Consider the following 26,129-nt stretch of genomic DNA (forward strand, 5'->3'; position numbering starts at 1 on the left):
AAAATGCAACAGCACTTTTTTTTTTTACAGCCTTTCAGCCTAACCTACCTCACAGGGTTGTTGTGGGGATTGAGTGAGGAAGAGAACCATGCATACCACCTTGAATTCTTTGGAGGGAAAAATGGGATATAAATGTACCGGTAGCAAGTGAATGAATAAAATAATGACTCTAAATGGTCATGGCCTGAGAAATTAAGCTTTGTACAATAATTGATGTTTTTATTCCTTTGCATGGGGAAGGTGCCCTTCCTTTCCACCAGGCTGCTGATTAACACGAGTCAGGAACAGTCCTGGATTTATCTAATGTGGTACAAAGAAGGGGAATTTAGGTTCATTGGGTCCTTGATTCAGAAAGAAAATTTCCAATACTTGGTGAAACCTCATTGTAATTAAGCACTGAATCTTCGCAAGTTAGAAAATGTCTCGGGAGCTGTGCTACTCAAAAAGGAGATGTCCACTTTAGTCTTGCTCTTCTTCTGCTGTTGTACTTGCCATGGATCTCCCTGGCTTTTTGCTCCATCTCACTTTCTGAAGCTGTTTCTTGATTCGTGGAAAAGAGAAATTGCTTGTTGAACTGACAGCTGGTTATTCTGGATAACCTTAGAACTGAGGTCATTGGAACTATGTCTTGAAGTGGAAGAAATGAACTTTTTTCACCCTTATCCCAGAAATCAGGCTGACTTTTTACTGTTTTTATATACCATTAAAAAAAAATACTGCAGCAGCATTATTGGGGGTTAAAAGAATGAGTTGTCTTTTTACAGTTGGAGGTAGACAAGGAAAGGAGGTCTGTAAAGTTATTTCAAGGAGTGGAAGACAGTTTAAAAGGGAGAACCAATTTCTATTGGATGCATTCCTTCCACTCCTGCTTTTTCATTTTGATTCATTTTTCTGGCAAGAGCTGACAGTGAGGCAAAAGACAATGTAGGGGTGTGCTATCGGAAGCAGCTTCTCTCAAACCAGTTCCAACTCTAAAGAACTGTACCTTCAGCCTAATCGGCGCTTGCTTATTTTGGTTGAGAAGGGAAGATTGCATAAAAAGCTTAATGGCAACAAGAGTTTAATGAGGGAAGGAAAAGTTCCTCAGGAACATGCTATGATGGAAAATTTAATATTCACAAGGTAACAGAGGCAGAGAGTTGTGAATACAAGATAGTGTTTTGAGCAATTTTATTTTAGAATATTGCAAGTTACCTTTCCAGCCCCCCAAATGCCAAGGTGACTTCATAATTTAAAAAAATTGTCACTTGAAGGCAGTCTAGTGTGTCTTCTCAGTAGCTGTTCCTGTCTGTCACTTAATCTGAAAATCCACAAGATATACTTGTCCTGAGAGAATAGTAGCTTAGGATGCAGGGGGATATGGTGTATTAAAATTTACATGCTTTTTTTTTAAGGCCTTCCTGTAGTTCAGTAGCATGAAGTGGTTTGCATTGAAACCATTGGTAAAACAGAAGAAACAAGCTTTGCTTTTAGTAGCAGTTTAGTAGCTTTGTGCTGTTGGAACAAGCCACACTCCCAGCTGATGGTCAGCGGAAGCATGCTGTACTCCAGCAAATGAACAATTGGAAACTCACTTTAAGATCAGGTGTTTGGTGAATGGCCCTGCAGGCCATATTGAGGCTACCCTGCCAAACCAAATTTGGCCAGAGGTGTCTCCCCCCCACCACCAATAAGATAAGCATGGAAACCCTGTTGGGTTGTGTGACCTCACCTTCTCCCTAGTCGCTCTTGCTGTCTAGAGGCAGAGTATGACACAGAGGTAGTATTTAGTTTAGCCATTCTCCACCACTTCTAGCATTTTGAAAAAGTTATTATACTGTGGGTATTGGCTTTTGGGTTTTTTTTTTTTTAGTTTTAAGCCATGGTTTTCAACATGAGCCACTTTTAGGTGCTTTTGATCTTCACTTTCTTTGTTCGCACTTCAGATTTCAATGGAGCCTCCGGCCGCTTCTGGTTGGCATCTAAAAGAAAAAACAATCCAAGCTGATTTCTGTGTAGCACTTTTCAGTGTACAGCCTGGCTTATACTTGATCCTAACCACCTTCTGCCATAAGGCCCCTGTTCTCCATTTTCCATTTGGATCACTCTGTGTTCATGGCTTGATGCCAACAGCTGAGATCCAGCTTCCCTCAAATGAAGCTCCAAAATTTGACATAAGGATGCTTGAAGATCAGAATTAAACTACCATTTCTGTCACTGCTGGAATCTTCTAACCTGTATCTGGGGGGGGGGGGGAACGGGACCATTAATTCTAATACCCACATTGAGCTGCAAGACCTCAGTGTACCATGCACCAAGGAACTGTATTAACTTAAAGGTCAATGAGTTCAAAGCATTCACTCACAGGCTGCTGCTGTGCTTCTGCATGATTAACTGCTCTGGCTTCCAGCTGGCCTCTGTTAGGGCAGATAATTACACTACATCTCTGGGTTGGACAGAGTTAATTCCATTCTACCCAATGCTAGCTAACTATATGCCCTCTGAGGTTGCTTCACTATTTGTCACTGCTCACAACCTGTTTCCTAAACAGTGATAACTGCATTAACATGGAGACCTGCCTCCTTGAAAGGTGGCTAATTCCTTTTCACGATTAAAAAAAAAAATCCAGCTCATTTGGGTATTAGAATTTAGCCTAAAAGTTTGTTGGTGGATGTCACCAGTCTTAGATGTTTGAGAACCACAGTAATTAGAGATTATTATTAATTAAACTTGTTGGTCATTTTATCTTGCCCAAGGCAACCCAAAGCAACTTAAAAACAAAGAACCCACATAGATACATTAAAACCAAGGTGTGGGGAAGGGGAAATTAACATTTAGAAACATCCCACCCACTCTAAAAGTCCATAGTGAAAGGCCTGGGTATAGAGGGAAGTTCTCGGCTGGCACCTAGATACACAGGGCGAGTATTTTAAAAGAGGTTCCATGGAACATGTGTACTCTGTATCCATGGGGCCTCTTTTAAAGGACTCACCCTGTATAATGATGGTACCAGACGAGCCTCGCTGGGGAGCATTTCACAAACTGAGCCACTGCAAAAATGTCCTATTCTCGTGTTGCCACCCTCTGGACCTCTCATTGAGGGAGCACACAAACAAGGGCCTCAGATGATGATTGCTGGGTCCAGGTCGGTCTAGGTCAATTCATATGGGGAGAGGCAGTATTTGAGCTATTGCAGTCCAAAGCCATTGAAGGCTTTATAGGTCAAAACCAGCACTTCGAATTGGGCCTGGAAACTGATTTATGGCCAATGCAGTTGGGCTAAGATTGGTGTTACATGCCTTGGTGAGCAACGTGGCCACTGAATTCTCCACCTGCTGAGATTGGAAAGATGGGTAGTGATAGGACACTGTGCTGAGGCTGAAATTGTTTTGTTATCACTCCTCTTCCTGATTTCTAGCAGGTAGTTGTCATTTAGACATTACCTATACAGGTACCCCAAGCCATAACAGCACTCTTGTTTTGAAAAGCTTACCTTTCTTACTTGTTTCATCCTGCGCTTCAGCAGCTGCACTCTGTGATCTCCGTGCATACGCTGCCTTCATCCGTTCGAGATTCTTTTTCCGCACTTCTTCGTGAGCAACAATGGGCTTGGGATAGTCTTCACCAATGATGCAGCCTGCACGCTCCTGCACGCTCCGTGGTGCTTTCCAAGGCTCATAAATGTAGTCACTTGGAAACTTCTTGAGGAAGGGGAGGTACTTCCTGCGTAGGTTGTAATGATAAAGGAAGAAGTCAGGTGTGTACGGGAAAAGGCTCAGGACTAGTATGACAGCCTGATGCTTTGCAAAGTTAAAATCAATATTCTTAGGTCCAAGTCTGCACTGGAACAGGGTAACAACCCTCTGTGGTCATGATAGCACCTGCAAGGGAGATTGCATCTGATCCAAAGCAATGTGATTATCATGTAGTTCTACTAGAGTCCAGGAAAATGTGTACAATGTTGTGAGTGTAGAATTAATTTGCCTGAGAATATATGTACTGTATATGCTTGAAAACATGTGGGCCTTGTGCACTTGGCTCTCAGAAGTCAAAGAAGTGGTTGAATAATACTTTGAGTAGTTCAGAGAATAAAGTAAAGGTAAAGGGACCCCTGACCATTAGGTCCAGTCGTGGACGACTCTGGGGTTGCGGCACTCGGCTCGCGTTAATGGCCAAGGGAACCGGCATACAGCTTCCGGGTCATGTGGCCAGCATGACAAAGCCGCTTCTGGAGAACCAGAGCAGCGCACAGAAACGACGTTTACCTTCTCACCGGAGCGGTACTTATTTATCTACTTGCACTTGACGTGCTTTCAAACTGCTAGGTGGGCAGGAGCTGGGACCGAGAAACGGGAGCTCACCCCGTCGCGGGAATTCGAACAACCAACCTTCTGATCAGCAAGCCCTTGGCTCTGTGGTTTAACCCACAATGCCAACCGCGTCCCATCAGTTCAGAGAATAGCACCTTGCTAATTTCCATGATTAGAAAACCCGAAATTTGACAAAGTAATGCACTTTTTGCTCTATACATATAGCAAAATTCTTTTTCTCAATGCAAAATTTGGATTAATTTTTTAAGCATGGCGACGTCAAAGATTTAGGAAATTATAGATTGTAGAGGCCTAAAAATAAGCCAGGTTACTCTTGCACTTACACTTGTTGCCTCTTAGGCACAGGCAAAGCTAAAAAGAGATTCTCACCAATCCACCCATTTAGCTTTCCCATAATCACATTCATAGACAGGGTTACTGTTCCCAGTGGTAAACAAACTCTGCCAGCTAACTTAATGCTTGTTTTAAGTGCAGTGTTGCTATATTATTTACACCTACTTTATATATTCTCCATTTTTGTCTGTCTTCTTGCCGAAGGCAACTGGTGAGTAGACACGGAAGAACTGGTGGAAAAAGGCACTTGCAGAAAGCCACTGCCAGTTACCGGCATTCAAGGACCAATCGGCATCCAGCAGCAGTTCTTCAAAGACCTGAAATGGGAGCAGTTTGGAAAACGAACGCCTTTTGGGAACCTCAAAGAAGTCCAGTCCAATAGTCATAGCTTCCTCACGCTCTACAAGCTTTTTGTAACGTTACATTTTTAACTATGCTCCGGGTGTAATGGGAGCACCTATACCAAGAGGGCACAGTAGCCTGATTCTACTTAAAAGGGATGGTGAACCCCTGTCATGTATTCCACAATTCAGTAGGGAGGAAGCCATAAGGCAAAAGGCGGCAAACCTTTTCAACCTGAGGGCTGCCTACCCTCACAGGCAACATTCTGGGGTCTGCATGCCAGTAGTCAGCAGGCAATGGATAGGACTCCTACCCTTTTGTACATTAGCCTGTATTCCTGTCATGCAATAATAAGTCAGGTTTCCATCTAGTCTGTATGCAGAATAAACATGCAGGGCAACTTAAGCATGTTGCTTGGGAAGGGAGGTGTTACACTGCAAGGCAATTGGGAATCTTGAAAATACAATGGTGTTTTTGTGCTGAGAACTAGGAATGGCGCAAGGGGAGATCTCCCAGTTTTGAATGGAGTGTGTGCTCAGGGGCAACCTAGCAGTTCAGCCACTAACTAGATATAGACCCGCCAATAAATCCAGCTTTTCTTTGGCTACAGAGAACGTTCTGAACTCTGCAGCTTTCATGATGAACTCCCAATCTGCCTTCACCTTTTGCCCTTCCTCCCAGGATATCCAGAGGTCTCCTCGTGTCAGGAAGCAAGCCACCGCATGACGTGCCAAATGATGGATCCAGCCCTCTGTGCGCAGCTGCGTCATAATGGCATCTATAAAGGGGTAGCCTGTCCGGCCCTGGCAGCAAGAAAGGGAGAGGAAGCTCAGGTTTTCCCTTAACACTATCCCGCTCCTATTTTCATTTATATTTTTCCAGTTCTTCACTCAAGGAAAACTTAAGCGGTGCATGTTATATATACCGGTATCAACATTCTTGAAAACGTAAGTGCCACCCCAAAATGTTAAATCATTTATGCAGTCAGGGAATTCTGATCACATGTACCAAATAAAAGGAAATAAACCGTTCTGGATCAACTGTGGAAAAACAGATGCTATCAATTATGCACCTCAATTTCATTGGAGCACAGCAAAATATGTTTACAGAATTACAGTAATATCATGTCAAAACTTGGAGAGAAGTTGACGTAAGAAGGAATGAAGAAAGCTGACTTATCTAGAGACAAACCACCAGCATGTCAAGCTTAGTAGATTCTACACCAAGGCTGAGGGCCACATTCCCTTGTGGTCAACCTTCCAAGGAAACCTACCTGTTTTGAGTGGGGCTTGAAACAAAAGTGGGTGACTCTTGCCCTTGGTACAGTAGGTTACATTACTGCCATGCAAAAGTTGGATTTCTACATGCACACCAAACCATCCATCCAAAGTGAGGCATCATCACACATTCCAGCAAGCCAAAAGCACTTGGGTAGTTGTAGCCTAGGGCAAGAGTTCTGAGGGCCAGACAGAGAAGCCTGAAGGGCCACCTCTGGCCCACAGGCCTGAGGTTCTGTAGCCCCTGTCTGCATTGAGAATCTTTATCAGCCCTATGTGGAACAACCCGAGTTTGACCCTTTTCTTCTGCTGTAGAAAATAGCAACACCACTAGTCCCATTGGTCTACGGTGCTATATTGGGACGCAGGTGGCGCTGTGGTCTAAACCACTGAGCCTCTTGGGCTTGCTGATCAGAAGGTTGGCAGTTTGAATCCCCATGATGGGGTGAGCTCCCGTTGCTCTGTCCCAACTCCTGCCAACCTAGCAGTTCGAAAGCACGCCAGTGCAAGTAGATAAATAGGTGCTGCTGCGGCGGGAAGGTAAACAGCGTTTCTGTGCGCTCTGGTTTCTGTCACGGTGTTCTGTTGCACCAGAAGTGGTTTAGTCATGCTGGTCACATGACCCAGAAAGCTGTCTGGACAAACGCTGGCTCCCTCGGCCTGAAAGTGAGATGAGCGCTGCAACCCCATAGTTGCCTTTGACTGGACTTAGCCATCCAGGGGTCTTTTACCTTACAGTGCTATGAATAGTTAAGTGCATTATAAGTGTGGATAATATGTTTGGCCTGGTGGCAAGGGAGTAGATTGCTTAATAATCTGCAAATATTTGGGTAGATCGTGAACTTTGCCAAACAGAACATGCCTCACGCCAGGCTTTGAGATGCTCCTTGTTGTCATCCCAGTCCACCTGCACACAAACTGGATTGCCCTCCATCTTGTCAAAGTTGGGGATCCCAGCTCCTGCCGTGTAGAAAAACTCCCGCCACAGGAGTTGCCCATGCAGAGATACCGGTGGGTCAGAGTGTTTCCTCTAGAGAAGCACAGTAGAGAAGGAACAATAATTATTCTTTGGATTGTTAAAAAAAGAGGAGCTTCTATTGCAGGTAGCTTTTGCAGTCTACCTTGCCTTGGGTGGCTGATTGCCTCTAGTGTCACAGAAGCCCTAGCCATGTAGATTTGTCACAGCAGCTCTGATGGCATTAGTTTACATACTCTTTATATCAGAGTTTTGACAGCCTTAGTCTGGGACAGATAAAAAAAGTCTTTTTGAGGAAATCTGCAAGCAGCATATACGCAACGGAACCCCCTAATCTAGGTCCACAGCCTACAGATTTCTGAAATGGCACTTGTTGGAACAGATAGTATCCAGCAGTTGTACCAATGAAAACAGATAGGCAGTATTCTGTGATTATATGACAACTGTAGAATAAAAAACCTCCTCTTCTTACCCCCTGGTAGATTTCAGTCAGCTTCCACCAGAACATCCGTACAGACAGGCACCCAAATTTGACATAGGGGCTGAGCACTGTGGTGCTAGGAGTCAAAGAATTGGGGGATGTGTCAGGCTTCTTAAAATTGCATACCCATGACTGTAAAGAAAACAGGAAAAATAATGCACTGAGAGATTTGAGGGGCTAGATATGTCCAAAGGGTTGCCTTGTGGCTATCAGACAAGAGGGCTTTTTGGTGGTGGCCCCTGCATTGGGCAGTTCTGTGCCTTGTATGCCCCAAAGAGACCCTGTTCTATTGTCCCTGTAATTTTATTTACTTATTTTTAAAATGCGTACCCTGCTGAGTTTTCAAAGGAACTCAAGGAAGCTTACAAACCAAACATAACAATCCCCATTAAAATCAGAAATGTTGACTTCAGCAGCAAACTCCTGTAGCAAAAGCCAATATAGAGCCACAGCAGGCAAAATCAGGCAGCAGTCTGACCACACAGGCAAGTTACAAACAGCCATGCTTTTAACTAGCTGCCTAAGACTACAGTGAATGGGCCCAACATTTCACACTTCGCAATGTGTCCCACAGTGTGGGTGCAACAACTGAAGAGGCCATGGCACTAGCTATCGCCACTCATGTTTTCCAGGGTCAATGAATCTGGGCCACAGCTTCAGGTAATGTTCAGGCCATGCAGGGAGGAACACATGGAAGGTGGCAGTCTCTGGGGTCCCATCTTCAGATGTGGGGCACATTGGCATGGCTTGGCGGGAAATGGTCTTGCAGGCTGCAACGGACCAACCCTGAGCCTGGGTGTGAGCAGGTGCCCAGCACTCGAAGAGTTAACACCCACTCTAGATGACTGGCAGCTCAATCGCAGAGGCGGGTCCTTTTGACCTTTTAAAAGGGAGAGAATGGCAGTTGGGCGGTTGTTGTGGGTCAGGGATTGAGGGTGAGCGGGTTGGAGGTTAGGCTTAGGCTAGGGAAGGAAAGACTTTTATCCTGTTTAATGTTGTAACCAAGTTTATGTACCTGAAAAGAAGATTTGTAACCGCATTATACCTGAACATCCATGTTATTTAAGTTACCTCAATAAACTTATTTTGTGTTTCAACGTTCGTGGACTCTGGCAGTGCGTCAGTGCCTCTTGAGGTGTGGCTGAGGGAAAAAGCACTAAGGGTTTCCTGTGATAGAGGGAACGGGTGGCTTATTTTCCTGGCATACAGAGGACTGGGCAGTGAAGCCAAAGGTGCCACGCAGTTGCCAAAAAGGGAAGGCAAGCTGCAGTAGTTTGGGAACCCAGGGCGGGAGATCCCAAAGGTGGCAAGAGTTGTTTCGAACGTGAAGCACTGAGGTACCCCAAAGACATCTCTCATAATATCACTTTAGGATTCATTTTAGTCGTCGGTGAAACCTAGGGAGAGACACGGTCTGGGGAAACGTTTTAAAGTGTGAGGGCTCTTGGAGTGTAACGAAGGGTTCCTCACACAGGCCAACTCTAGGGTTGCCATATTTCAAACAATGAAAATCCAGACAGAAAAAGCTATTGAGCTTTTTTTTTTTTTTTTGCAAAGTTGTTGAGTTTTTTTTAAGTTTTGCCCAAATTTGTTGAGCAAAAAAAATTTTTTTTGAGCTATTTTAAAAGAAAATTGCCCCAAACTATGCTGCTGACATGGGTTGCCATACGTCCGGATTTTCCGGGGCAATTTTTTTTTTTTTTTTTTTTTTTTGCAATTTCTGCCCAGACACTGCTTCTGACTTGAAGTATTCTGGATATGTCCAGGAAATTCTGGATATATGGCAACCCTAGCCAAATCTGGCCACCAGGCCAGAGATTCCCCACCCCGAAGCAAAGTCTGTTGGGCAAAAGCAACAAACATTTTGGTCACTGTACCGTTCTCTTCATATACAAGTCCAGCCGAGCAAGGGCCTCAGATTCTCCTCCTGGATAAAGGTGGGGGCCAGCTGTCTTTGGATCCTGTCCCAGTTCCTCAAGAGAAGGGATACCATACTCCTTATCGTGGTCCTCTTTGACAGGTGTGCTGCACTCTAGGTTTGAACGATGATCCGTCAGCTTCAAAGCTTGTACAGAAGGGTGCATCTCTGGTTCGCCTGGCTCCCTGTGCCCGAATATCGCCTCTCTCAATCCCCGATGACTCAATCAATGTAAGAACGTATCTAATTATTCATAACAAGGCCAAGTCAAAGTACCTTTTTTTGCTAACTTTTTTTTGACTATGCTGTAAATCACGCACCTCTTTTTAGCATTTCTTGAAACCCCTTGGCAAAATATTTGTCCATTCATTGTCACTTTTGCTCAATGTTATTTGCCTGCAGCAGCAGCCAAATCTGATTAGCTAAGCACCCTTGTGATGTGCCTGATCGCTGGCCTGATCCGCACAACACAGTGAACCAATTATGGCTTACTGGGCCTGTGCAAACGTGGATTCCCAGAGAGATGCTCACGACCACTTTTCTCCTCTCTGTTCTGTTTTACTCCTCGTGGTTTGCTCAGCCAAACCTTAGCACGTTATCACAGCATGTGCTGTAAGCCACCCAGAGTGGCTAGGGAAACCCAGCCAGATGGGCGGTGTATAAATCATAAAATTATTATTATTCTTATCACCACCATCATCATCCATGATTAGGCTTATGGTTAAGCTCTTCCCTTGCTAACCATGAACTGCTGCCAAGAACAAACATAAGCACTGAAAATTGTCAATTGGGTGTGAGTAGGTCACCCACCCCAGGAAAGCAGATTTGTTGTTGTTGTTCAGTCGTTCAGTTGTGTCCGACTCTTTGTGACCCCATGGACCTGAGCACGCCAGGCACGCCTATCCTTCACTGCCTCTCGCAGTTTGGCCAAACTCATGTTAGTAGCTTCGAGAACGCTGTCCAACCATCTCATCCTCTGTCGTCCCCTTCTCCTTGTGCCCTCCATCTTTCCCAACATCAGGGTCTTTTCCAGGGAGTCTTCCCTTCTCATGAGGTGGCCAAAGTACCACCATGAGGTGGGAAAGCAGATTATCCCACAGCATTTCTATTCAAGCCACAGCTCTCTCTCACACTACAAAGGGCCCAAAGTACTTGTCAGAATCCAGAAATACCCATTGCCTGCATCCCGAAGTCCAGAGAGACTCGTACTCACCCTTCAAGTTTTCCAAGCTAGGAGCTGGAACTGGCCGTTTTGGAGGACCCAGGGAAGCCAAGACCGTCTGCAGCCGAGTGTAAGTCAGAGGTGCCTTGCCATTGTTCTCAATGATGATTCTGTTGGAAATGATGACAATACATTATCAGGAATGTCCAGCAATGGATTTTTCCCCTTTGGAAGTTGCTTGGAGTTCCTTTTTTGTAAAAAATAAAAAATAATGACTGATACACGCAATTAATAATACAGTGGTGCCTCGCTAGACGAAAATAATTCGTTCTGCGAGTGTCTTTGTCTAGCGATTTTTTCATCTAGCGAAGCACCAAGGCAGAAAGCAGTTATTGCGACGGGGAAAAAAAATCGACCTGCGAGGCAGCCCCATTGACAATTTCGTCTTGCGGGGCAGCCTTCCGCTAGCGAATGCCTTTCGTCTAGCGAGTTTTTCGTCTAGCGAGGCATTCGTCTAGCGAGGCACCACTGTACTGTAACAATCTCTAAGAAACTTTTATCTGGTGGATTCCAGAAATGCATGCAAAATTGTCATGGCTTTTCCTCTTTGTACCCACCTTTCAGTGTCATACAAAGTGTGGGACACTTTCTGAACAACTTGGACTCCATGTTCAGCTGCCACCCTCACCACCTCAGCATCACGGCGCCTTGCATACGGTTCTGTGTCGACTTCAAATGTGAGCAGGGTGACCTTCCACTTCTTAAATAGTTCTGGGAATGCCTCTGCAGGACTGCCACGAACTACAAACAGCCTGAGGAGACACCACAACCTTTGATTGCTCAGAAACCAAGAAAGCGCCAAAGACTAGGTGAGTTTCTGAGGTCAAGACAGAGAGGACTAGGATCTGGGAGAGACAATATGGCAAACTGACAGCACTGTGTGCCAGAATTGGTAGTTTTTGCACCTGCATCCTAGTAGGCCAATCTGACCCCCACACCTCCCCATTTGTCCTCTCCATAGAAAACCATTCAGGTTTGGGGGAAAGTGTTGTACAAATGGTTCATAAATGGCTCCTTCATCCTCCCTGGTGTATTTTGAAAACTGGCCCACCTGGTACTTGCCTTGAGTTCAGTTTCTTGAGGCTCTCATCCAGATCTCTCAGAGATTCAACCAGGAATCTCCAGCGGTTAACGCTGACCCGCATGTTTTTTGGGAACCAGGGGTCAAGGATAAAGACAGGGTAGACCTCAGCACTGTTCTTCATAGCTGCTAGCAAGGCAGGGTTATCATGGAGGCGAAGTGCCTTGCGGAACCAGTGGATCGAAATATTCGTCATTCTGTTGCGTCACCAGCCGGTTTCTCCCCGCTTTGTATTAGGAGCAGTGTCCAAGCAGGAAAAGGCTAGGTGGGAACAGGAGAATACTCTTACTTTTTCACAAAGACAGTGGTACACAAGCTATCTCATTTGGCAGGGATGGGGAACCTGTGGTCTTCCAAGTGTTTCTGAGTTACAACTCCAATCATCCCTGACCATTGGCCATGCAGGATGGGGGTGATGCAATATGACCCAACATCTAGAGGGCCATAAGTTCCCTGTCCTGCCACAAAGGTTGACCTCACTCAACCCCCACTAAATAAACATTTAGGGAGACACATGGATATAACTTGTAGACCTTTCAGATGGGCAAACTCAAAGGCACGTACTCTGGGGCACTTAAAGACAATACAGCGGTACTTTGGTTCTCAAACGCCTTGGTACTCAAACAACTTGGAACCCAAACACTGCAAACCAGGAAGTATGTGTTCCAGTTTGCAAACTTTTTTCGGAAGCTGAACGTGCTCCGTTTTGAGTGTTACGCTTCCAATTTGAGTGCTATGCTTCTGATTCAACTGTTACGCTTCCGATTTGAGCGCCACGCTTCTGTTTTGAGTGTTATACTGAGGTCTGTTTTTGCTATTTATTTTGCATTTTTGTTTTTGCGGCTCTTTTTCATTTTGTTTTTGTGACTGTGTGGAAGCCAGTTCAGCAACTGATTAATTGTGTGACTGCAGTACATTGTTTACTGCTTTCATTTTATGGATCAATGGTCCTGTTAGATAGTAAAATTCATGTTAAATTGCTGTTTTAGGGGTTGTTTTTAAAAGTCTGGAATGGATTAATCTATTTTGCATTAATTTCTATGGGAAAGCGCGCCTTGGTTTTGGAATGCTTTGGTTTTGGAACAGACTTCCGGAACGGAATAAGTTTGAGAACCAAGGTACCGCTGTAGTTAAAAGAGTTCTGAAGCGAGGAAGCTGCAGGTTCCCATTCTCCATCTCAAATCCTGCCCTCTATTCGCTGTCTGCACTGATGTCAGTCACGATGAAGGTTAACCCAGCTCCCTCTTAACTAGGGTTTCAAACTTGCTACAACCCTGGTTTCAAATGAATCCTGGTCAGCACATGTTCACAATCTGGTTGATCAAAGAGTGGATTTTCCCAACCCTTTCAGTGAATGCTTATGGATGAATTAGCAGGTTTAATCTGTTTGCTGTGAGCACCAAAATAAGAGGTCAATCACTATGTCTGATTAACATCAAGTACAAAAGGATTATCTTCCACGTGCAGTAAAAAGATGTGAAAGCTAAGCAACATCTGTAATAAGCTTCATCTCCTTCAAGACTAGGCTCGTGGGATTCTCACCCCCAATATATATATAACAGAGTGCAATGTGTCCACCCAGAAGTACATGTCAATAAGTTCAATGGGGCTTGCTCCCAGGTGGATGGGTGTAGAATTACTGCCTTAAAAATGTACTTGAACATATTTTGCACCACTTTGAAATGGGCGAATGTTTTAAACGGAGAAATACAAGAGCTCCAGCTTTAAATGAAGTATCAATTTAAAGCAATGCTTCATGCGGACATGAAGTACTTTTGCATTGCAAATTAATTGATATGGTTAACGGTATATTTGAGCTATTCTTGTGTAATATTGGAAAACTAATAAACATATATTTTTTTAAAAAAGTTCTGCATTGCAGATACAGGGAGGAAGCCAGTTGAAAACAATCCTTAGAACACTGAAAAAATAAATAGCAGTATATGCATCGTACACAGTAGCCTCGAAGCTTCAGCTTGTGTGCAGTCGGATTCACAGTTGTGGAGCCCAAATTAATTAACCAAATCTCAATATTCCAGCAGGCGCCTCTTCTGCCATCAGCCTACGGGGAGGCAGTTATGCACGATCCAGCATGTGCAGGCTCACATTCTTGGCAAACCACTGTCAGCCCACATTCAGCAACATTTCTGATGGCATGCAAAACCCTCTTATGCAAGCATTAACAAAGCGATACACACAGCGATGTCAAATGGATCCGCTGCTTACACAATACCAACAGCAACTGTGCGTCTAAATAAATCATCTATCTTCCACAAGTTCAAAATCTTGTTTTACACTTGACCCCTTGCGCAGCAGATGCTATTCTACACACGACACTTATGAGGATGTGAAGCCTAGGTCACCAACCTGTTTAGGTCAAGGAAGGGTCATTGATCGGTGGTTAAAGCATCTACCTCATAGATAGAAAGTCCAAGGTTCAATCCTGGGCAACTCCAGGTAAGGATGGGAGAAAGCTCGTCTTGAAACCCTGGAGAGCAGCTGCTAATCAGTGTAAATAGTGAGCTAGATGGACCAATGTCAATATGGCAGCTTCCTAGGTCAATGACTCGCAGCAAATATCCAGGGCTTCTGGGACAGGGAATATGGACAGGCAAAGGAAGCGCTTTACCCCAGAGCTAAGACTCCCTTTCCTTGGAAGAAATGAGGGAGTAGAATTCTAGACATGTACAACTTCAGACTGTAAGTGTGGGGAGAAATCATTTAAAAAATATATTTCTACACATTTAATAATAAATTCCTGGAAGACAAAAGCATCAGGGAAAGAGCTGAGCTAGAAACTTTCTTGCTGATGTGCTAGTTTTCTAGTTGAGCTGAGAGGCTCCCCCCCCCCCCTTAAGAAAGGTTTTGCTGTTGATGGTGTGCCTTTTGGGGTGAAGTCAAACTGCTGGAAGGTTGCAGCGTCTGCTGTGGGGAACAGCTGCTAAAAGGGACATTCCCCATCTGCAGTCTGAAGCAGTACAGCACTCAGCTAGCTTATTCCACAACTGCAACACGTGTCCAACCAGCCTCAGCCTATCTCCACTTACCTGGGAGTAAGATCTATGGAACTCAGTAGGATTCAGAGCTGAGTAGGCATGTATAAGACTGCAGGGTTAGTCCACCTTGATTCTTCCAGGCAGAGAAGAAAAATCTTACAGAGAGACAATTCCACCCTCTCCGACCCCACTTCGGCTCTTGCAAACCGGCTATACTTGCGTAACGTTACACTTCCGAGAAGTTACACAACTGCCCGCTGTCACTCCGGAACGTGACTTCCTGCTACTGCAGCCTCGCCCCACCCGCATACTCGATTACTCTGGATTGGTTAAAGAAACTGAGCTCCCGCCCCTTACTCGAGAGTCATCGCTCATCGGGCATGAGTAGAATTCACACGTGCCGTACAAATCGGGGTTTTGCCCCGGTCCTAGGTATAGTGACGCGACAGTACGTCCCGCTGAGTTCGATGGAGCCTTAGTCCTCATTAAGCGTGCTCTGGATCGCAGCCTTGGCAACTTGATCTTAAACTGTTCTGCTAGGAAATATACCACTGTATAAAAAGCCAACAGGTTTTTTGTACTCCTGAATCTCGCCTGCAAACTTGCAGCCGCAACGTCTCGTGTGAAAGAGAGCCCGTGTCTTTTGAATGCAATGAAGTGGGGTTGTGGGGGGAGTTGGATGATCACTTGTAATGACACACCCTGGAATGGAATTTACTCGTTTCCATTTGCTTTGCTAGACAAAATAGGATTGCCGTTTCTTTTCACCGCTGCAGACTTTGCAGCTGCAGCCCGGCGCACACATCGGAGCCGGTCCAATTGGCCTCATTGGCACGTACTTCTGATTAAAGATGCATAGCAACCGGTTGCACTTAACCACCGAAAAGGGGGGCGAAGCGATGCCAGAGGAGCTTTAAAATGCCACCCCCCAAAAGAAGGCGTGGTGAAAGGCGATTGAAATGCATCGCTTTTCAGGTGTCCCCCCCCCCTCTGGATTTTTTCCTTAAATTCTATCTCCCTGGAACTTCCAAGAATAGCAAGCAGCAATATATACCTGCTAACTCAGAAGTAAGGCTGCAATCCTAACACCATTTCCTTGGGAGAAAACTACACTGAATTCTATAGGACTTACTTTTGAGTAGGCATTATTAGGCTTGTCCGCCAAGTCACTGTGTTCAGTGGGGCCTCCTACTTCCAGGAAAAAAATGGATATACAGAATCGCAGCCTTAAATCCAGTCTCCGAAGTAGCTTAACGGAGTTTACTTCCATGTAGGCGTGCGGTGCGTCTGAGCGCTCCTCTAAGCAGCCTTACGGTTACACTCCTGCGTGTGCATTTACCAATTCAGTTTCTTTTTCTTTTGGGCCGCAGAAGAGCACCTTTGAAAGTGGGGTGCCGCCGGGGAGGGATCCAGCAAAGGCGCTTTCGAGTCATTTGACGAACTTGCAAAGCGCCACAAGATCCTCCTCCTTGCAGAAACAAAAAAAACAAAAGAAACCCAAAACAAAGCAACGTCAGGGGGCACCCGAGGGATCCTTAGCACGCAGGCGAAGAGGGAAGTAGCCCAGGCGAGTTCCTCCGGAGGCAGCAGGGACCGATCGCGCCCACTTCGGAGGGGATCTGCTTCGCCCCGGCTCCTCGATCGCCAGAAGGAAAGGGAACCGGGCCGAATTGTGACCATTGCGGCAGGAATTTACGCAGCTTCGCTGTGCCCCGAACTCACTTGCAGAAGGAAAGGTTGGTTAATCCGGCTAGCTAGGATGCTGTGCGCCCTTGCTTGGGAGCATAGGAGCCAACCCCTAGGGGCAGAGGGGTTTTCTACCCCCAATAAAATATTTGAGGGCCCCCCCCCAATTTTATTGGCATTGTCATTCAAATGGTATCCGTGCACCACGTCGATTTATGCAGGGTAGGGCTTGCTTAGCGCCCCCCCCCCCCCGTATTTTATTCAAGTTGGCACACCTGCTTGGGAGTAGCCTAAGCCCCATCGTATTTAGACTGCCCTTCTTTTTCCGGAGTAAACTTGCACAGGGCTCCGGCTGCAGGTCGGTCCTCCTCTTCTCGCTTTCTGATCGCAGTTTCTCGCCGGTGCCTCCGCTACGCAAGAGGGGCGAGGCGGGCGCAGAGCCGCGGTTTGAGCAGCTACTTCCTAAATAAAGTTGCAAAATGCAGGATGTAGCCGGGCCGCCTTGCAAGCGCTGCCTTCCGCGCCCAGGCGGGCGAGGGGGACTCCAACCAATTTTGGCCTCTCTTCCTGGCTTGTAGTTTTTAAATCCTTTGTGCCACACATTCGTTGACCGCGCCGTTTAAATCCAGTGGTTTGCAGCCAACGAAGTTCTGCTCAAAGTCGACCCGCTCAGAGCAGACCCACTGAAATCGATGCACCGATATTAGTCGTGTACATTTGCTTAAACGGGTCCGCGCTGTGGGGCGGGGGAGCCTGTTCTTTTTTAGAAGGAACAGAAGTAGTTCAGGGTTGAGATTGGGTGTGGTGACATAAGGCAGCCAGATGGGGGTAAATCTGGGTGCAACACTTACTTTCCCCCCATATAGCAAAACTACTGTTGACTTTAATTATAAAATAACAGAGTGCACCAGTTTGGGTACACAGTTTTAAAACTGCACTGCTCTTAATTCTCTCTCTACCCCCCCTCCCAAATGTATGCCTTGGAATGCAAACTGATGCACTTCCATCATGTTAGATTGTTGTTGTTGTTCAGTCGTTCAGTCGTGTCCGACTCTTCGTGACCCCATGGACCAGAGCACGCCAGGCACGCCTATCATTCACTGCCTCCCGCAGTTTGGCCAAACTCATGTTAGTAGCTTCGAGAATACTGTCCAACCATCTCATCCTTTGTCGTCCCCTTCTCCTTGTGCCCTCCATCTTTCCCAACATCAGGGTCTTTTCCAGGGAGTCTTCTCTTCTCATGAGGTGGCCAAAGTACTGGAGCCTCAACTTCAGGATCTGTCCTTCTAGTGAGCATAAGGGTTTTTAAACTTTTCCTTGGAAGCATATTTATAACAGTCATAAAATTGAAATTTTACAACATTGCAATTCTCTGCATGTTTGCCTAAAAGTAGGTCCACCAAGGCTGCGTACACACCATGCATTTAAAACACATTATTAATTAATTCAATTTATATGAATTACATATAAATCACATACATAAATTAAATACATGACTTCTATTCTGGGAACTGTAGTTTGCATAGGGTGCTGGAAATTGTATCTTTCTGGGGGTAAACTACATTTCCCAGGATTCTTTGGGGAAGCCAGGTGTTTTAAATGTATGATGTGTTTGCAGCCTGTGAGGCCTATACCCAAGTAAGTCTGCTGCATTCAGACTCGGGGGCCCCCAACATATTGCCCCCAGATACCACTCCCACACTGTTTCTTCCCAAGGACCCCTGGCCCTCTTTTTAAAAAGAAAAGAAAAGAAAAGGAGGTGGGTTTTTGGCCTTTGGGGTGTCCAACATGCTTTTTCCCTGTGTTTTATTAGTTTGAGAGCACGCTGAGGGGCAGGTTTCTGAGCATCATCAATTTTTCTCCTGTGAAATGTGTTTTTTTGTCGGAATACGTTTCACGGATCCGCCATGGATTCACATTTATTTGGTTATTTTATAAGTTTTTCAAGGTCTATTTTTGGTATAATTGCGCGCAAAAGCGAAAGTGAAAGCATGAATGAATAGTGTGGTTCACTTATGAGATTAATCCGCCTTTATTTTATAGATCCGGTCATGTTCAAAGTTGTTAATGAGCGTTAAACTTGCTTCCCGCCTTTTTGGAGGGCAGCAACAGTGATTTTATTGGTTGAGGCATTGATGATGATGTCACGTTTGTTCCCTAATAAAAGGCAGAGGCACCCCGCTTAGGCAGGAGGAGTAGCACGAGATTGCACGTTCTTCTTATGTTCTTTTAGTTGGGTTTTAGTTGAAGTCAAGTTTAGTTTAAGGGTATTGGGAGCGGGCTGGACGGGTTGGATGGGTTTTTCTTTAGTTAGAGTTAGATCGCGGAAGATTATTCGGTTTTAGTTTTAGATAGGTTCTTTTAGGTTAGCCTAGGGTTAGGCCCGCGGAAGATATTTCGGTTTTAGTTTATTTAGTTAGCCTCGCGGAAGATTGGGCGCGCAGGGTCTTTAAGCTTAGGAGAACTTAGCTTAGGGGACGAGCCTACGCGGGTTCTGCCGAAGCCACTAAAGATACAACCGGTGTCTGTCTTCCTTTGGGGTTAAAGGGGGGAGTAAAGTAAAAATTTTAATTTCTTTAATTTGGTCCGCCTATTCAGAGTCAGGGTATATATTTTATTTCACGAGGCAACTTTTCATTAAAGAAGGCAATTAGGAACTCACACACCACCAGAGTCTTCAATTGGCTTACTCATCATCCTTCAGACTGTGAGGCTTGGCCGGCGACCGTGCCCAAAAGCACGCGGAACGCTGGCCGCTTTCCCCGCAACTGGTACCTCGTGCATAACCAGCCCAAGGCCGTGCACGAGGAGCTCCAGCACCCAAACCCCGACATTTTTTGTGGTGTCCAAAAAAAGTTGCTCAGATTTTCAAATGTGCCCTTTGATCCAGAAAGACCCCTCAATTACTTTAGAGTTTAACTGGGTGCTGCCTGGACCAAGCTTGACAGATGGGTGGGACCATCCACTCGAGGTTATAATGTTGGGTGAACCTGTTTTTGCCCACAAAGTTCTGTCAATCAAAGTAAGGTGCCCAGAGTTGTGCAAGCCTTGACAATCAGCTGGTCGTCATGTTGAAGTTTGTACCGCTAGCTGAGCAGTGCTTTGCAAGCACTGGCAGTCAGCTGATTGTCACCCTTTCCAAAGTCCTGTGCTTTGGAGGTGGTGCCGATCAGCTGATTGGTGGTGCTTGCAAACCCTCTTTGGCTCAGCCATGTCTTTACCAGCCCACGCCTGCCATCCTACGGCACACCTCTTCCCAAATCAGCAATGGGAGCATGCTGGATGCTGAGTAAACAGAAGTATGGGCATGTAGGATTTATTGAGTGTATTTGTTTGTGAGTTGTTAAGATTTTGGTCTATGATATTTATTTTTTAAATATCAAGCTGCTGTGCTAGTTCAGAGAGGTGTGGGGCTTATAATTTGCCTTCCCCCCCCGAACCTTTAGACTTTATTGCAGTATACTCTTATCTGCAATTGGAAGTCTAAAACAGAAAATTGGGAATTGACACACGCTCCATATGTATGTACTCAAAAAGACCTGACAGCAAAAGATAACCCATAGGTTGCATATTGCCCACCCCTATTGCAGGCTGCTTGCTTTTGTGTAGGTCAGGGGGCAAGCCTGTTGAGGACTGCATTCCTTTGGGTGGGGTATAACCCGAGGGAGCCATGTGGTGGCAGTGGGCAGACCAAAGACAACTGTGGGTGGGGCCAGATCTTTTTCTCCCCGCCCACCCTTTTCTTCCCTGCCCAGTGAACTGGCTGGATTAGCTCACTGTCTTGCCAGAGTTCAGATCTGAACTGATTGCTTCCAGGGGTCTTTTGAAACTGGGCCAAGGCAGTCCTAGTGCCATAGGTTGTCCATCCCTGGTGTAGGAATTGGCTGAAGTAGCTGGTTTGGTGGGGTGGGTGGTTTAGACAAACAATAAAGTTCTGCTTCGAATAGTGATGGGCAGAAATTTGATTCAGGTCACATTTAAAGGCAAACCCACCTAATTCTCACTTTCTGAAACAGGGCACAGATCAAAACCCAGGCAACCTTCAAAATTCACACTTCCTTGAATTTTGCAATGCAGTTCTGGAGCCCGTATACCAAGATCAAGTGCCCATCAAAGGGCATATAATAGTGAAAATAGCATACAAACATTCACAACTTTTGGTTAAAGCGTGGACAGAAATAATGATAATTTTTGTGCATTTTTCTTTTTAATTGCAAATCGATGTGGAAACAGAATGGAACAGCCTTGTGAATGAACACACACAAAACGGCTGCAAGCCAGAACTGATCAGTCCGTCCCTAGAAGACAGTCTTGCTATTGGGATGGCAGGTCAGTATGTCAAACTCATTTTGTGTGTACAGTGGTACCTCGGTTTATGAACTTAATCCGTTTCGGAAGTCAGTTCTTAAACCAAAACCGTTCTTAAACTGATGCACACTTTCCCTAATGAGGCCTCCCGCCGCCGGTGCCCTTCAACCATTTGGATTCCGTTCTTAGACCGAGGTAAAGTTCTCAAACCAAGACACTATTTCCGGTTTTGCAGAGTTTGTTAACCAAATTGTTCTTAAACCGGACTGTTCTTAAACCGAGGTACCACTGTATCTGCGTTTATTTTATATCTCTGTGTGTACACACTAAGATCACCAATTCATACAATGTAATATAGTGTACAATGATATATACAATAAAATTTAAAATACCAAAAAGAAAGTGCAAAACGATCATTGGGTGGCTTCCAACAAAATATTAAAATACAATAATCCACCAAACACTTAAAACTTCGTAAACAGGGATCTGTCTTAGTTAGATCTCTCTCTGCTGCCTGCTGCTCACTTTAGCCTGATTCTGAATTTACAGGCTGGTTCAAGGCCCTTCTGCAGAAGTCCAGGAACACTTCCAGCTCCTCAAAATGCCACTTGAACAATATTTCTAAACATTCACCTTCACCTCCTCCGTTGAGTAATTCCTACACCCCTACAAGCAACTCGACAGCCAGCCCCAAACAGGTGCCCTCTGCCTCCCAGGTAAGCGTGAGCATTTCAGGCAGCGCCCGCTGGAACAAGTTGTATGACGTGTGCATCTGCCACAACGAGGGCGACCTTGGGTTTGTGGAAGAGCTGGTCTCCTACCTGGAGAGCCAGCCGGAATGCTTCCGTTGCTTCCTTCAGCCCCGGGACTCTGCTCCGGGGGGTGCCATCGTCACGGAGCTGTGTGACGCCGTCCAGAACAGCCACTGCTGGGTGCTGCTCATCACGCCCAACTTCCTCAAGGATCCTTGGTGCCGTTACCAAATGCACCATGCTTTGACAGAGGCGCCCATGGCGAACGGGCGCACCATACCGGTGCTAAAGGACATGGACCGCAAAGACTATCCCCGGGAGCTCCGGTGCCTCTATTACATCAGCGTAACACTCCAAGAGACCAGCTTCAGGCAAATCAGAGAGACGGTGCTGCGCTGTAAGTAAGAGAGGGCTTCTTAGCAGCTTAACCATTTCCGTGGGTGCATGTCAGTGACCGTGCTGAGGAGGGCTGCACTGAGGAAGAATGGTGGGAGCCTCCTCCTGCTCCTGATCAGGATCCTGAATCTTCCCAGGAGCAGGAGGACAGTATAGATTTGGAACAGAGATTTGCAGAAGGATGTAGTTTAGAAGGCAGAAGCTGGGAAATACTGGATGTGGAACAGCTAGGAGAAGAAAGACTGGGAGAGAGAGTGAGTTAACAGATTCACTGTCTCTGGAAAGCATTCATTCGCTCTCCCCAAGGTCAAGAAGAGCTGAGAAAGTGGCAGAACAGAAAGCACAGAGGGTACAAGTTCAGGTTACAAGACGTAGGAGTGACAGGGATGATAGGGACATAAGGGGGTGGAATTCTTAGTTGGGAGCACCGCCATTCCTAGGAGATGGGTTCTTTGTTCTCTCTCTGTGATCATTAAAGTTTCTAACTGGTAAGAAGACTCCTTTTCCTTTGTTCTGCTTATCTACTGCCATGAGGGGAGGAAGCTGATTCTCTGAAGCCTGACAGCGCATCGGTTGTACTCCACAAATTCACAACCACACTTTCTTTTTCCTCGCTTGATGCCTTTTTGTGTCTCTGCCTCCCAAAGGGTTGCACAGCTGTTTGTTGCAGCAGCTCGGGCTACAAGCTCCCCAGGCAAATGTTGCTTCTGGGGCTGGTCAGGGGTGGGTGGGTCTGGTTGCCAGCAGCTGAAGCGGCCTCAGAGTAAGCAAGCAAGTGGGTGAGGGAGCCCAGCCAGCCAGTCCACCAGCCCTTGCTGTTGGGAATGGACAGACAAGTCCCAGTGAGAGGAGGCACCTCTCTTTGGGACCAGGGAGGAGGGCAACTCAGAGACCAGGGGCGGCAGCAGCAGCTGCCTGGAGGACTCCCAAGGAGACGGGAAAGGAGGGCATACTCCACAAGGAAGGGTGTTCAAGAAAGGGTGAGAGGCTGCCAGCTCTGCAGGCAAGGGGTGACATATCTGGGCTCCTGAGCCCCACAGGGTTGCCGCAGAAAGAATGTAGTTGGTCAAGGGAGGCATGAACTCAAAAAGGTATGGCTAATGGTCAGGGGTGGTGGGAGTTTTAGTCCAACAGCATTGATAAGGCCACAGGTTCCCTCTCCCTGGTAGACAGTACCGAGCTAAAGAAAGCAATGCTCCACCTTGGTTTAAGGCAACTTCCTATGTACAGCCCTGCAAGCTAGTAGATGCAACTGCTTGTAGCAAAATGGTAGAAAGCAACAATGCCTGTTTACTGGGTGCTAGCCATGGAGTTTTTATGAATGGGTGAAGGTTGTCTGAGGTTTCATAACTGTCTGGTTCAAAGCTCCTAACAGCTTTTGTGTCTCTCTCAGATCTTCGAGAGCTCTGTCAGAACACAAGCAGTAGAGGCGAACAGGACATCCTTCAACAGAAGAAATAAAGGCTGGGCCAAACGAGCATCTTGTTGCACAACTGGGATTGGTAAAGAAGTCTTCGTGGTGCTCTCTCTCTAGTGGGCCTGGCCTCTCACACTGTTTGAAGGGCACACCCCCATCCTAGCTTTCAGTTCACAGTCTGGAAAGAGCACAAACTGGTTACCATTCCGGTGTGCTTTATGCTCTGATAGTCCTAACTGGAATGATTGTGTTAGTTCTGCCCACCACAATCATAGGGACACTAATATTAACACTTGGGCCGTGCTGGAAAATATTGCAATGTGAGCTGCTCCAGTTCACAATGCCAGCCCGCCAACCCTGCCCTCCTTTGTGATACTCCATTCCATTCCCTCTCAGCCCCCAATTTCTCACCCTTTCCCACAACAGTAATTATGTGCCATTATGTTCTCATTCTGCCCAATTTAGCTTCTCTCGTCCCCGAAAGCAAACACTTGAGTTTCTTCTTTTTTTTAAGTTTGGGTCTTCCTCAATGAAGGATTACCATTTTTGCCCCAGAATCCCTCCAGAAACCTTGTGACTAGCCAGAAATTTGAAAGAAGTCTTATCTGACACAAGGTTTCATCATAGGCCTGACTGCTAAACTGTATCTGAAATTTGGACCTTATCTATCACGCTTGGGTTGAAGGCACATTCATTTTCCCCCACTTGCCTTTTATCATATACACCATGGCAGTCCAACACGTGGACTGAGGGCCACATATGGCCCTTGAAGCCCTTTTGGGCAGCCTTCGGCAACATTTGATTCCCCTCCCCTCTTGCTTCCTTCCCAAAGGAAGGCGTGAGGGTTCTGATAGGCAGGGCCGGCGCGTCCATTAAGGTGAACTAGGCAATTGCCTAGGGCGCCAAAATGGAGGGGGCGCTGGCCAGGCTTTGGCGGGGGGTGGGGCAGGCGAGCAGCAGCTTCTCCGCTACAGTGGAGAAACTGCTGCTTGCCTCTCCACCACCCCCACCTCCTGCTAAAGCAGGCTTTGGCGGGGGGAGCCAGGTGGTCTGCCTAGGGCGCAAGAAACCCTAGCACCAGTCCTGCTGATAGGGTCCTAGCATCTTCCTGCCTCCTTCCCAAAGGCTAGTTAGGACACCCTCCCAGCTTTGAGAAGTAGGTAGGAGGGGTCTCAGACCCTGTCAGAGCCTTGCACCTCCTTTCCAAAGCCCAGCGCGTTGGAAATGCAGTTTGAGGGCTGGGAGAGGTGTCAAATTTTGGCCCTGCTCCATTCACCCTCCTTGCATCCGTGTAACAAGGCAGTGTGTGACCTGCCGGTTCCGTGTCGAATTACCCTTGCAGCCCAGTTGGTATGAAAAGCTGGACTACCCTGATATAGACCAAGACCAAATGACCTTGTTGTGCTGCTGTTCAAGATTGTATAGGTGGGGAAACTTTTGCAGCCCAAAGGCCACATTCCCTTCTAGGCAGCCTTCCTAAGGCCATGTGTTAATGGTGGGCGGGGCCAGAGCAAAAAGTGGGAGGAGCAATAAACGAAAATGTCACCTTTAAGCTAGTTTCTACAGACTCTCTCACACACCCCTCTCTATCCTCCATCCAGGCAATAAAAGAGGCATTATCAGAGCTCAAGGACACAGTTGAGCCAAGGAAAAACACATGGGCTGTGAGGGGTGTGGCCTGGAGCAAATTCTAGGGCCAGACAGAGGCGAGGGCCACATTGGGGACACCCAGGCCGGTCATTCCCCACCCCTGACATGTTTAATCTACTCTGACCTCTCCTTCAATCCACCACATGCAAATTTGGATGAAAATAGTAAGCTGCGTACTGCATTTCTTCCCTGCCACATGACCTGGATGAATCAGCCAGTGAGTGGATAGAGTGGGAAGAAAGTTAATACTCCATCTAATACTTAACAATTTTCTTATCTGCTACAAATTTTAGCCAGGAAGTGGGGACCCTGTGACCTTCCAGATGGTGTTGGACCTCTCATCAGCCCACATGACAATGGCCAAGGATGACAAAGTCTGTAGTCTAGCACCAGAATTTCTCCATCCCTGTTACAGCCTATGGAATGGGTGTCTCAATGTATTATTTGGATGTTCAGTTTGTTTTTCAGGCCACTTCGCCAAGAAGCAGAGATAAGGGCAGACTTTTTGCTGTCGATGCCCATTTTTGTAATGTTATAGAATGTGATTTTTGTGTGTTTAAGTCAAAACTTAATTCATTCACTTTTCTCTAAGTAAATGTATTTGGAGTAGACCGTTCAGTGTCGTCCTCTGATGTTCTGGACAGCACGGCGCATTAACATGATTTTGTTTAGCAACCATTATGAAACTATAGCAGTTTTGGTTCCTTTTTGCTTCTCTGAGTTGAAGGCCGTTGTGTAACACAGAGCACTGAGTAATAGCGAAAGCAACGGTAGAAACCTCATCTTTTGACAAGGCAAATCAAAGTCTTTAAACAAACCAAAACTTCAGAGTGTAGTTCTGGTGATTCTCCCACAGAGCTTCCGGCTGGCTAAAAAACAGCCCAGATTTCCCTCTTATAACTTGTTGGAATGTGACATGATTTTAGGCACCAAACTGTTCAGACCCTGCAGTTATTTCAAACCTCCACCCACCCTTGGAGCAAC

At 46.2% G+C, this 26,129-nt stretch overlaps 2 protein-coding genes and 1 long non-coding RNA gene across 5 annotated transcripts; 2 read left to right on the plus strand and 1 right to left on the minus strand.

Annotated features, from left to right (window-relative positions):
• Window positions 1-327: 327 nt before the first annotated feature.
• Window positions 328-16,146, minus strand: LOC117059840 (cryptochrome-1-like). Of its 2 annotated transcripts, none has more exons than XM_033171705.1 (11): window positions 16,069-16,146; window positions 11,922-12,201; window positions 11,417-11,611; window positions 10,851-10,969; window positions 9,597-9,751; window positions 7,711-7,851; window positions 7,125-7,292; window positions 5,648-5,788; window positions 4,809-4,960; window positions 3,473-3,702; window positions 328-1,961 (listed from the first exon to the last, which is right to left on the minus strand). In XM_033171705.1, exons 2-11 carry the CDS (start codon window positions 12,134-12,136, stop codon window positions 1,885-1,887), a joined length of 1,593 nt encoding a protein of 530 aa, XP_033027596.1. In that variant the 5' UTR covers window positions 12,137-12,201; window positions 16,069-16,146; the 3' UTR covers window positions 328-1,884. The 2 variants fall into 2 exon arrangements, with proteins under 2 accessions (XP_033027596.1, XP_033027594.1); XM_033171703.1 differs by lacking the exon at window positions 16,069-16,146 and adding an exon at window positions 14,988-15,225.
• LOC117059842 lies at window positions 10,848-14,042 on the plus strand. Of its 2 annotated transcripts, none has more exons than XR_004427953.1 (3): window positions 10,848-10,929; window positions 11,424-11,668; window positions 13,980-14,042. It is a non-coding gene; the product is annotated as an uncharacterized LOC117059842 (long non-coding RNA). The 2 variants fall into 2 exon arrangements; XR_004427954.1 differs by having other exon boundaries at window positions 13,983-14,042.
• Window positions 16,147-16,623: 477 nt separating the features above from the next.
• TIRAP (TIR domain containing adaptor protein) lies at window positions 16,624-25,722 on the plus strand. Its single transcript, XM_033171706.1, has 5 exons — window positions 16,624-16,672; window positions 20,840-20,951; window positions 21,480-22,079; window positions 23,472-23,580; window positions 25,439-25,722. The coding sequence occupies exons 2-4, from the start codon at window positions 20,945-20,947 to the stop codon at window positions 23,537-23,539; spliced, it is 675 nt and encodes a 224-aa protein (XP_033027597.1). The 5' UTR covers window positions 16,624-16,672; window positions 20,840-20,944; the 3' UTR covers window positions 23,540-23,580; window positions 25,439-25,722.
• Window positions 25,723-26,129: the final 407 nt, after the last annotated feature.

This window comes from Lacerta agilis, chromosome 15 (assembly GCF_009819535.1).
Source record: "Lacerta agilis isolate rLacAgi1 chromosome 15, rLacAgi1.pri, whole genome shotgun sequence".
In the NCBI taxonomy this organism is placed as follows: Eukaryota; Metazoa; Chordata; class Lepidosauria; order Squamata; family Lacertidae; genus Lacerta; species Lacerta agilis.

What these genes read in the sequence shown, in the direction of transcription:
- LOC117059840 (XM_033171705.1), bottom strand. Translation starts at nt 12,136, where the DNA reads ATGACGAATATTTCGATCCACTGGTTCCGCAAGGCACTTCGCCTCCAT. An exon ending in ACTTGTATATGAAGAGAACG is followed by an intron (nt 7,852 to 9,596) that starts GTACAGTGACCA and finishes TTTTCTTTACAG; the next exon opens with TCATGGGTATGCAATTTTAA. An exon ending in TGACTGAAATCTACCAGGGG is followed by an intron (nt 7,293 to 7,710) that starts GTAAGAAGAGGA and finishes GTGCTTCTCTAG; the next exon opens with AGGAAACACTCTGACCCACC.
- TIRAP (XM_033171706.1), top strand. An exon ending in CAGAGAGACGGTGCTGCGCT is followed by an intron (nt 22,080 to 23,471) that starts GTAAGTAAGAGA and finishes TGTCTCTCTCAG; the next exon opens with ATCTTCGAGAGCTCTGTCAG.